Raw genomic sequence first — 12,789 nt, forward strand, 5'->3', positions numbered from 1 at the left:
TCTCCCGACAATCCAACCCCAACACTTCTTCACACACAGCGAATAAACCAACACCTTAAAGCCGGCCCACCGCGCAGCCCACCGGGCTCTCGGCTTCCTAGAAATCTTCCCCGTCGCCTTGCTGACGTCAGCACGAGCGACCCGGGGCAAGCAGCGTCCTGCTGCCCCGCCCCTTCCCGGAGCTGCGGAGCCAATGCAAGAGAAGTGTTGGCTACTTTGCTGGCCGGTTTCGTTTCAGATCTCTGGTCCGGTCTTGCTGGGTTTTGGACAGGGTTTGCAAGGACTTTGAAGTTGACCCAGTTGGAGTCATACCCTTTCATATTTGCCAAGAAATTCCGGGCAAGAAACTTTAATTCCAAGCAGCTGTCTCCTCGTTCACAAAGTGGGGATAAAGATATTACGTAGAGTTAACGTGAAGAGCGATGAAATCATTGTGAAATAAGAGTGACTGGACTTCATGCGTTGGACTTTTATAACCTGCCCTACACTGTGGGGAACTGTTCAACAATAAAGCCTGCAAACGAAGTCCCTGTCATAAGTAGGCTGACATTTTAATTGGAAGAGATGAATTTAAACGGTAACTAAGAAAATTTTAACTTTCGACAGGAGCTATAAAGAAAACAGGTCTGAGGAGAGTTAATTAAGCTATACGCTGAATAAAAGTCTGTTTTTAAGGGAATTTTAGTTGGAGGCGTTTAAGTTAGTTATCTAAAATGTCAACAGCAGTAATAGTGATATTTTTTAAAGCTACCGTGCCGGTAGCAGAGAGGAAATTGAAACCGAGTCCCCCATACTGAGTTTATGATTAATCTCTCCCTCCACAACTGTATTCCCTTTCTTGTCCTCTCTGACCTTAATCCTGTGTTAACTGAACACTAATCAAAGTCAGATGAGTAAGACTGCTGTTGTTGATAACATCGTTAATGTACTAAAATTGCTGTTGTAGATATATGCATCATCATTAACATACAAACTCAGGATGTTTCTCCAAGGCAAGATGAGCTCACAGACCTGTATCACCTGGCCAGAATCATAAACTGGAGACAACCTGACTCACAAAACCATGATTAAGAAATGTAAGAAGACTGTGATTAACCCCAGTTTCTTTGTTCTTCCCCTTTAAAACGTCCCTAACTCAAAGACCAAGATGGGGTGGATCTGAGATCTATCTCCCACTTCCTTGCTTGGCACCCTGCAAATAAACCCGTACTTTGCTGCAAACACCTGCTGTCAAAGGGTTTGGCTTTCTGCACCCGGCACGCAGGATCCCTTGCTCAGTTACAAAGTAATCAGGGTTTTGGTTTTGTTTTGGCTAGGGGAAGGACTGAGGAGGCAGCCGGGCATCAATAAACGATACATGAAAAGGCATAGGATGCTTTCGTGTCCTTAGGCGTTGGTGGCAAGGAACTGTAGCAGTAATCCAAGCAAGAGATACCTCCACTTGCCCTTGAGACTTTCACCAGGTTGTACTATCGGTCTTTTATTTGGGGAGGGGCCACTCAAAGGTGTCTCTTTGTTTCTATATTTGGAAATGACACCATTATCCACCCAGTGAGACAGTAAAGAAACCCTAGATATCCACTCCCACCCAACTTCTTTTTTACCCTCCTGTATGCAATTAGATCCTACGACCTCTTCTCCCCAATCTCTAGACCAATGCCAAGCTGTCTATATCAGAATCGCTTGTGGTAATGTTAAACAACACAGATTCCAGATTCCTGGATCTCCATCCCAAGAGGCTCTGAATTCATTTTCTAGTGATGGAGGGGCCTGCAATCTGCATTCCTCCCCTGCCCCCCATCTGCATTCTTTAAGTGATAACATCGTCATCTCCACTACTGCTATCTTAGTTCAGGTCTTCTTGGTTAGTGTTTCCCTAAAGCCCTTCCAGTCTTGCTTGGCTACAGTAGACTCTGAACTACTGCCAGGTAATGTCTGTTTCATTATTGAAGATATCATTTTTCAATTCTGATATTAATGATAGCTTTTTTTTAGTTTTTTTCCCCCCTTGCAGTCTCTATTTCTTCTGTTGGTTTTGGATTCTTTCATGTTAGAAGCTTCCACGGGTGTCTGGTAATAATCATTGATTATCTGATCATATTTAAAAGTGGGCATTTAAAAGCTGATTGGAAGCTCTGAATCCGTGGAGCAAGTTTTTTGAAAATCAAGTGAGAGAAAAGGGCTGCAGGGGTGGGAGGAGGGTCTCAGAATTCAGTATAAAATTTTTCACTTAATTCTATTCCAGGTGCCTGATGTCCTCCAAAGACCCTCTGTTTTACTCTCTCCCAAACAAAACGGCCTTCAGAGTTAAGCTTAAGGGTGATAGGAGGTAGCATAAGGGTATAACTCATTCCTAAGTGAACTTCCAATCCTTTTAGTTACCATCTTTACCCCTGCTTCCAAACGCCAGTTTCTCCGTTTTTAAGGGTGCTCTATGATGTAAATAGGATTGCTTATCGGCTTTGCTCACTGCTGGTTTAGTCTAGCTTTTCCAAATCAGCCGAGCCCTTTGCTTTTTTGCTTTTTTTTAAAAAAAAAGAGTTTATTTATTTATTTATTGGCCGCGCCATGCGGCATGCGGGATCTTAGTTCCCCAATCAGGGATTGAACCCATGCCCCCTGCAGTAGAAGCGCAGAGTCCTAACCACTGGACCGCCCAGGAATTCCGAGCCCTTTGCTTTTGATTTTAAAATTTTGTTTCTGTTATCTCTTTCGCTCTATCCTTGAGAGTTTGTGACTCTAAAAATCCCTTCACTGTCATTTTCAGGGGGTCTAAGAGGGAGCAAATGTAGAAGACTATGTTCATTTTTACCTGGTAATCTAGAGTGATCATTCTAAAACATACACCAGAGCAGTAACAGCATTCTCCTGCTTAAGAAGCTTCAGTGGCCTCTCATTGCCTGCATGACATTCAGACTCTAGCAAGGTAAACAAGATAGTTCGTTATCTTTCTAGCCTAATCCCTCACAGTTGGCTACTGCTTCCTCACCCCATGCTCCACATTCCCCACACCTGGTACTGTAAGATCCAGCTATAATAAGACCCTAGTAAGTCTTCTGAGCCTACCAAACCCTTATCAAGTTTCCACACCTGTGCTTTGGCTGAGTCACAGGCTGAAAAACCCTTTCCCTCCCCACACCTGCTTGATCAACATTTATTCCTCTTATGAAAACAGTTCTAACATCACCTCCTCAATGCCTTTCTTCAAGCCTTGTATGAGAATTTACCCATCCTCCTCCAACCCCCATCCCATAAACCTAGCATACTGCTGGGAAGAGCAATTTGCCATGGGCCCCGAGTGTCCCTGCAAATTTTTACTGGGTACGCAAAGAATGCAAAGTACTGACTGCTCTTTATCCAGGTCATTTTTCAGGGTTGTTCGGGGTGATCAATCTTCAGAGCTGAGGTAATGTCTTCCCCAAGCAGCAAGCTTTCTTCCACTTACTGTAAAAGGAATGAATCCCCCCAAACTTAGTATTCCTTTCCTGTAATGCAACCCACTGTGTGTGCAGACATCCATCTCTGTCTATCTTAGTTACCCGAGGGGGACTTAGGAGGCATGGAGAATTGACAGACATGAAGCTCTGGATACTGCTTTTGCCATGAGTAATGAAGTTCTCTTTGACCCAGGAATCTCATGTCCGCTACCACGAAACAGTAACAAACTGGCTCATTAGATTTTAAACAGGGTACAAGCCTTCCCAAACGGTGACTTACACTTCTCATAGAACCTGTAACAGCTGCATTATTTCCAAGTCTGTCTTCATTTAATCCCTTCTTGACAGCAGAGATTCATGTGTTTTGCACCTGTTTCCTGAACTATCTTTTTACTGTTCCCCATCTATTTACTACATCATTCCAATTCCCAACAAGTATCAAATGCCTGCCCCAGTACCTTGCTGATCCTTTGCACATCTATTGGTACATTCCCATTTCACTGCTTCTCTTCAGCTACTTCCCAACTCATCTCTCAGTTGTCAATGTCATTGTTTCTTTTGAAAATAAAAATTATTTCAAAAATAATTTTGAGGGACTTCCCTGGAGGTCCTGTGGTTAAGGCTCTGCGTTTCTACTGCAAGGGGCACGGGTTCGATCTTTGGTCGGGGAAGGTCCCGCATGCCACGCAGCACGGCCAAAATAATAAATTAAAAAAATAAAAAACGCTTAAAAAATTTCTAAACAACAACAACAAAAAAATTGAAAACCTTTGACCCTACCCCAAGACAAGGTTAGGTCCCTGTTATGTGCTCTGGTAGCACTGTAGCCCACGTCACAATTGGGACAGGAGTGTGTGATTTACTCTAAGGGAGCTCAGCTGCCCATGGGTTCATTCAGGTTTGGCATTTTTGTCAGGTGATTGTGAAAGAACGGAGGGATGAGGGAAGTTAGGCTCTTTGCAAGAGTGAGCCCGTTCAAGTTCTCTAGAGGGAATTCCCTAGCGGTCCAGTGGTTAGGATTCTGCGCTGCCACTGCAGAGGACATGGGTTCGATACCTGGTTGGGGAACTAAGATCCTGCATGCCGTGGCCAAAAAAAAAAAAAAATTGATGTTGCAGCCTTGAAACAGGTTGGAGACTCTGGTAGGGTTTCTAGGGTGCGGTCTTGAGAATTCTATCTTCTTCTGGAAACCTCAGTCTTTACTCTTAAGGCCTTCAACTGACTGGATGAGGCACACCCACATTACGGAGGGTAATCTGCTTTACTCACAGCCTACTGATTTACACGTTCATCCCAGGTAAAAAAAAATACCTTCCAGGCAACGTCTAGACTGGTGTTTGAACAACGTGGCACCAAAGCCTAGCCAAACTGAAACATAAAATTAACCATCACATCTAACATACCATCAGTGGAGCCAAACAAGCAATCTTCAATGATTGAGGTAGAGTGCAAGCACCCACTTGCGTCTCCATTGTGTAATCATTTTCTGTTTGTCATAGTGCAGTGAGAAATTCTGATTCACTTTGTTATAAAGCAGAAATTAACACACCATTGTAAAGCAATTATACTCCAATAAAGATGTTAAAAAAAAAAAAGAAATTCTAAAAAGGTTAAAAGCATTGGTTCCTGCCATCCAACAAATTCTCAGCTACATGAGAAGACAATTTCTAAACACAAAAACATAAATTTACATGGCATTTTTTGCAGTTTTCTCTAAAATGTCTGAGTGAGCAGTTTTTTTCTGAGAGGGCTGGATTTTCTTTTTGACCTCTTTATGAAACATGAAGGCAATTTTCCTTAGAGGAGTTGACTACACCCTACTTGAAACCCTAAGAAAGGCATCAGAAACTCAAGTACTTGAGTTAATCATATTAATATGATGAACTTAAGTCTACCTGTCAGAGCAAACTTTGCTAGATTCCAGGGAAGAAATAGAGATAATATCTAAAGTTGGTACAGTAAGAAGTAAATAGTATGAGCTAATTGTTTAAAACATAGAGATTAACAACAGAAAAAATATTTAAATGTGGACGCACTACAGAGGACTATAGAGGGCAGTGACCTCTTTATTTTCTTCATTTTTAACTATATGCATGTATTATTTTGATAGGTTTCTTTAGAGGTAGGACCCTGGTATCTTTATTTTTAAACAGACTGTTTTTTAAAGTAGTTTTAGGTTCATAGCAAAATTGAGCAGAAGGTACAGAGTTCCCATATGCCCCCTACCCCCACATAAAATAATCTCCCCGTTATTAATATCCCCCCTCCCCCGGAAGTAGTCCATTTGTTACAGGTGATCATTACACTGACACATCATTATCACCCAAAATTTATAGTTTACATTAGGGTTCATTCTTGGTGTCATACATTCTACAGATTTGGACAAATATATGATGACATGTATCCACCATCATAGTAACATACAAAATATGTTCACTATCCTAAAAATCCCCTGTGCTTCACCTATTCATCCTTCTCCCCACCAGCTCCTGGCAACCACTGATGTTTTGTTTTTTGTTTTTTTTTTTTTTTGCGGTACGCGGGCCTCTCACTGCCGTGGCCTCTCCCGTTGCGGAGCACAGGCTCCGGACGCGCAGGCTCCGCGGCATGTGGGATCTTCCCGGCCCGGGGCACGAACCCGTGTCCCCTGCATCAGCAGGCAGACTCTCAACCACTCTCAAGCACTGCGCCACCAGGCAAGCCCACCACTGATCTTTTTTATTCTCTCCATAGTTTTGCCTTTACCAGATTGTCATATAGTTGGAATCATACAGTATGTACTCTTTTCAGATAGGCTTCTTTCACTTAGTAATATCCATTTAAGTTCCCTCCACATCTTTTCATGGCTTGACAGCTCATTTCTTCTCAGGCTGAATAATATTCCATTGTCTGGATGTACCACAGTTTATTCATGTACCTACTTTATTTTTATTTTTAAAAGTACTCCTCCCCAACACACACACGCAGTTTGGGAATCTAAGCCTCCTCTTCTGTGACACCTTCCCTATTCTTGCTAGTGTCTCCACAGAACTTGGCACTAACATAGCACTTACTTAGCACTGCATTTCTATTTACTTTATTTGTCCCTCCTACTCAGCCAGCAGTTTTGCCTGGTTCATAAGAGATGGTCTATTTACTGAAATGCCTGAACCAGAGAAATAAGATATGACTAGCTGGCGCCAAGAATGGATCCTGGATGTGACTGTCACTTGTGCTGTTCACTATAATGCAGTACCTGAAAGTCACTATTTAGAAAAAGTACACACACATATTTCAATGTACTCATTACATGTATTTGTCACCAACGCATCACAAGGAAGTCACAAAAAGTAGGTTTAGTTTAGTTCACAATATAGATCCTGTGAAAGCACATTTCTCATTTGCTCTGCAGTTTACAATACCTATAAAAATTTGAAGCAGTTAAACAACATTTGAGATTACACTGGTATAAAATTGTAATTCACGCTTCAGGAACTTGTGAAATAAAAGGCCATGATGGAGAAAGAGTAAGAAATCTGTAGAATTACCAGACTGTCACAGTACCATTTTCCTTTATAAAAGCATCTCAATAAAACAAAATAAAAACTATGGAAAACACAACAGTTATATCAGAGATTTTGGTTTAGTACTTTCCCTGAGTCTCTTGTTTTTAAAAAAATCAAAGTAAGGCTGGTTCAAAACTGACCCATAAGGTCTTGCCTCCTCCATATGCTGCCATGAGGAATACATTTAAGGCAAGAGGCTATACACACAAATGGTCCCAGGGCTTTATTCAGATGCCAGTTTGCTTGTGGTACCACCACAGGGTTATCTGACCCACTGCTGCCCGCTGCACATGGGCTTAAAGAGCTGTCAACATTTTCTCTTGGCCTGCCATGATACAACACGTGAGACTAAATACCAAATGAAGACAAAAGATTATGGTTATTAATAAATATTACAATTCTAGGTGGATTTGGACACTATGTACACCAAAGCATGGTAATAACACAGAAACAAACACTTTTATGTTTTCAAAATCTTACATAAACAAGGGTTGAGGGCAAGTCATTTTAAAGTTTTAAATCTCAGATGTTAAAAAACAAACAAACAAAAACCTTTTAAAAAAATCTAGTTCATTAGATCCCAATAAAACAAAGTAGAAAAAGTGATACGTTGATGCTCAGAATTAGATGAGCATGCTAACTGAAAAAAGTTGTTGTCTCCTTGTTCCATAAAATTGGCCCCTACAATGTTTCTACTTGATCATCTCATTGCATACACAGTATATTTGCAAGTGATCAAGCACTTCATTAAAAAAGCATATAATCAAATTAACGATAAAAGGTTTGTTAGAATCTAAAAAATTATTTTTTACTTCAAATGTACCAGGTTACTTGCTGGGCTTCTACTATAAGGGCACTAAGTGGTATGGATCATACTTTCTAGTCAAATGTAGGAAAATATTTTGCACAGCCATGTTTTTACAGTCATTCTCAGAGCATCTCAAAGATAGGTTGCAAATTACTGCTGTATGTCTCCCTCTTGAAATCTCAATTGCAGACCAACGGCCAACATTTCAAAAGCTAATAATCATGCACTGTCTTAAAACTGAGGGGTGGAATAATGGCTCTAACCACCAAAATAACTGCTGCAAGTTATTTAATTTAGTAATATAAGCACCTCATTGCACAGGTGGGGAAAGTGAGGCACAAAAAGGTGTTTCTTCTGTTTTTTGTTTTTTTTAAAGAGAACTCTTGATGCTAGGTAACTTTGGGGTATAATGGATTCAAGGTTTGCATGAAATGTTATACTTAACTCACATGTCCTGTTTGAACCACAACACCTTAGTCTAACCTCTTGCAAACTCTTTAAAGCATGGACCTGGCAAATGCCACTGACCACCTGCCTCCTCTGACCAGGTGAAAAAGGCTAGCCAATGCTTGAGCGAAAAAAAAGAATACCACATATTGTTGTTTTATATGTAATTAGCAAGTTTCAATTATGAAAATATTCCATAACTGAATTTCCATAACTCTCAAACATTCCACAAAATTCTCTAAGAACCTGTGGGAGAGTAGAGTACCTGGCAATCCTCTCTTGAACAGAAATTTACCGATTCGTTGCATTACTGTTGATGATCTGAAGTTAAATGTATACGATTTCTAAAAATAAAAGTACTAAACTACTAAATAAAACTGAAAGGATCATCCAAGTTCCTAGATAATACCAAAATATTTATCTAGGATTACTAAAGAAATCATAGCACTTTGGTACCCTTTTCAGAGAAAAATCTCAAAACTTATAACACAAGCATGTGGCATTTCACACTGTACTGAGTAACAGTGAATGGAGGTGTAACCACTATAACTTCTCCACTAACTTTGTGTTTTGAAACATCGTGTCTGCCCCTAGCACCTACCATTCCAGCTCCACAGGGTATTTTCCAGTCAGACAAGCTGTACAATGATCGTTCTTTTCAAAACATTCCAGACCATTCCCATTTTCTTGAACCATAACATCTTCCTTTGTACAATGACCGTTCTTTTCAAAACATTCCAGACCATTCCCATTTTCTTGAACCATAATATCTTGCCTTTTCACTTTCTGTTCTTTAAATGTTATCCCTTCTTGTACAGACGCAACCAGTCCTTCTACTGACAGATACACAACACTGTTTGCTCCTGCGGGGGAAAGACAGGGAAAAAGGTCATGAGACTTCCTTTGGAAAGGAAGAATTGCCTTAACAGAGAATAGTTACAAACAGAAAAACATAGGCCAAAATAAAAATTTCTCCTTTAGCCCCTATCTCTTTTTTTTTTAATTTTTTAAAATTTATTTATTTATTTTTTGCCTGCGTGGCTTGTGGGATCTTAGTTCCCTGACCAGGGACTGAACCCAGGCCCTCGGCAGTGAGAGCTGGAGTCCTAACCACTGGACCACCAGGGAATTTTCTCCATTAGCCTCTCTTAAAAAAAAAAAGGCGGGGGTGGTGGTGGCTGGAGAATCAGTAAAACTCAGGGCCTTTATTATGTTTTTTTAATTTTAAATTGGAATGTAAGGGATAACAATTTAAAATAGCAGTGGAGGATTTAAGTCTAGAATGGCTTCAGAAGGCTTTAGGAGTCATTTTCTTGAATAACAGATCTTGAAGTCCGAAAGACTTCAAGTTTAAGCTCAAGGTCACTTACTTTTCCTAAGACTTTTTTTTTCAGCTATCAGATAAGGGAAATATTGCCTAATTGTATCAGTTTTGTGATGTTATTATGATAATATAGATATGTTCCTGGCAAAGAGTGAGTGCTCACAATATATCAGTTGGCTGACATTCAAAATATTTAATTGGGGGGCTTCCCTGGTGGCGCAGTGGTTGAGAGTCCGCCTGCCGATGCAGGGGACACGGGTTCGTGCCCCGGTCTGTGAGGATCCCGCATGCCGTGGAGCGGCTGGGCCCGTGAGCCATGGCGGCTGAGCCTGCACGTCCGGAGCCTGTGCTCCACAACGGGAGAGGCCACAACAGTGAGAGGCCCGCGTACCGCAAAAAAAAAAAAAAAAAAAAATTTAACTGGGGACTTCCCTGGTGGCACAGTGGTTAAGAATCTGCCTGCCAATGCAGGGGACACGGGTTCAAGCCCTGGTCCGGGAAGATCCCACATGCCGCGGAGCAACTAAGCTCGTGCGCCACAACTACTGAAGCCCGTGCGCCTAGAGCCCGTGCTCTGCGACAAGAGAAGCCACCGCAATGAGAAGCCCGCACACCGCAACGAAGAGTAGCCCCTGCTTGCCGCAGCTAGAGAAGAGCCCGCACACAGCAACGAAGACCCAACGCAGCCAAAAATAAAATATAAATAAATTTACAAAAAAAATTTAACTGGTAAGGTACAGGTATGACCAGTCAAGAGAAACAGCAGCTGTAAACAATCAGTGTGGAGGTACCATACATGGATGAACATGTATGTGATATTTATAGTTTATACCTCACCTGAATTTGAAAGGCAAATGTCTTATCAAGGATAACCTCCATCTCCAAGACTTCTGACCTCATTATTAAAGATAAGCCTACATAAGCTTTTCACTTTTTGATTTGTACTCACATCCAAATTATTCTATTAGAATCTGTGGTGAAATTACTTTTGTTTTTCTTCTGATCTGACCTTTGGGAGGCTTTAACTGATTAGCAGTTTTCTCTACTAGGAAAGCCTTTCTTCCTTCTTCTCTGATCTCACCTTAGCCTAGCTCTCCATCACAGCACTCACTATGGTGTCCACACATATCACTATTCATCTGTTCAACACATACAACATTTACTTTCAATAAATACTGAACACTATTTTTTATTAAAAGTGTAAAGATTGACAAGCTTGGATTTTCTGTTAATAAATGAATAAAGATAAAAGTTTATAGAAATTGTAATACCTACCTAGATGATCTGAGATATGCTCAAATTCTGGTTTATTGGCAATAAGCTCTTCTTTTGTTGGTATGTTTATTCCCATGAAGCATGGATATCTAATTGGTGGTGAGGCTACGCGAATGTGTACCTTGGAAAGAAATCGTTTCACACATTCATTAGTTTGACATTCACTGTAAGAACAATTATGCAAAATTCTGTCATTGACAAATACAACATAAAATTGTTTTACAGAATACTTTAACAACATACAGGTAATAAAGCATACTAAAAAATTTCTTTCACTATAATAGGTGGAAAAGAATCCTATAAAATCATGTGATATACATATAGAACTCCAGTGTTCTAAAAGTAATTCTACTTTTAGAATTAATTCATTACCAAGAATCCTACTTGAGCAGCCCTGTCCTAGACTCCAAAGTGTCCTGAACAAGAATTTCAAAATGTTAGCCACTTGTAAAGGGTTCTTTTTACAGAGATGCCCATTGTTTCCTTCTGTCACCCACTAACAAGGACATTTCTTTCTTCTGATCTGTCATTTCTCATTTATTATATTCCTAGGACCATCTTCATTTTTTCCTCTAACACTTGAATGACACTTTTGCCTACCTCTTATTTAGCCTTTTTAAAAAGAAAAATAACATCTACCAGGATATAATAAAAACCTTACTACTACTACAAAGAGCTGTGTTTGTCTGTTTTTTTATCTATCATTATTTTCTGCCTTTTGTCAGGAACATTTACACAGCTGTAATCAGTGTCTACATTTACTTTTTACCTTTCTTGTAACAGCAAAGATTTTCCCGTGTTTTGCAGTCTTCATAATTATAGTTTTTAATGGTTGCATCGTATTTCATCATACTGATGTATCGATTTACTAAATTATTTCCTGCTGGTAGATATATGAGCTATTTCCAGTTCTTTTGTTTGTTTATTTGTGTCTATTCTTTTTTACTATTGTAATGCTTTCTAAATAGACTGTCATACTGCTTTCTATACCATTTTCTCCACAATAGATTTTATTTCTAAATCTGATCAACTATTAGCTGTAAATGACATCTCACTTCAGTAATTCGAATTACTGAACTATTTAGTTAGAATAAGCTTTGAGATTTGAAAATATAACCTAATGTGTCAAATTTATTACACTAGGATTGCTTCCATATCTTCAAAAAGAAAAAGTAATCAATACTCTACAAATTTAAAAGTATTCTATTTTGTGGTTTGTTAGTTTTAAAATTAGGTTTATAAAACTTTTAACATAAAATTTTCATGACTATCATATTGTAATTATTGGTGCTTTAGGATAGGTGTTTTAATATTACTTACCTCTTTTGCACCAGATTCTTTGAGCAATTTGATTATGGGTGAAATGGTATTGCCTCTCACAATTGAATCATCTACAAGAACAATTCTTTTGCCTTTAAAGTTGTCCGACAATACTCCAAATTTTTTTGCAACACCAAGTTGTCTTAACCTCATGTTTGGCTGAATGAATGTTCTTCCTACATACCGGTTTTTACATAGCACCTCCACATACGGAAGCTCACACTGACAGAGAAGGAATAAAAGTACAATGAGCGGCACATATACAGAGAACTCTAGGGTTCTGTTTTCTCTAGGTCATGTTTCTGTTATAACATCTACGTAAAAAATTTTAAATGTGGTTGTTATTCTGAGCTCTCCACCATCAGATTATAATTTTCCTTCACTATTTAAACCGTAGGGAAGAAAAGGCAAAAAGAAAAATTATTGAAAGTCCTTTACTTAGTAGGAAAAACAACTCATTTTGCTAGAATTTGTAATGCTTCTTTCTTAAACACATATTATTTCTCTATCTTGGAAAAGAACACCAAGAATGTGAACACATGACAAAGAATAAATCACTGTCAGAAAAATTCACATATTTAAAAATTGTCAGCAGGAAATGAATTAAAACCGGTAGGCTAAGGAGATATTTTC

General features: G+C 39.5%; 1 protein-coding gene across 1 annotated transcript in view; it reads right to left on the reverse strand.

Moving 5' to 3' along the window:
* Positions 1–209: 209 nt before the first annotated feature.
* PPAT (phosphoribosyl pyrophosphate amidotransferase) overlaps positions 210–12,789 on the reverse strand; it is a 43,149-nt gene continuing 30,569 nt past the window's right edge. Inside the window, exons 9-11 of the mRNA XM_022563627.3 lie at positions 12,157–12,378; positions 10,837–10,957; positions 210–9,100 (exon numbers count right to left, since the gene is read on the reverse strand). Coding sequence (XP_022419335.1) covers positions 8,835–9,100; positions 10,837–10,957; positions 12,157–12,378 — 609 coding nt within the window. The 3' untranslated portion in view covers positions 210–8,834. The remainder of the gene's footprint in view (positions 9,101–10,836; positions 10,958–12,156; positions 12,379–12,789) is intronic.

Source organism: Delphinapterus leucas, chromosome 5 (assembly GCF_059928025.1).
Source record: "Delphinapterus leucas isolate spDelLeu-1000000601 "Yukka" chromosome 5, BTC_Dleu_Yukka2, whole genome shotgun sequence".
NCBI classification, from domain to species: Eukaryota; Metazoa; Chordata; class Mammalia; order Artiodactyla; family Monodontidae; genus Delphinapterus; species Delphinapterus leucas.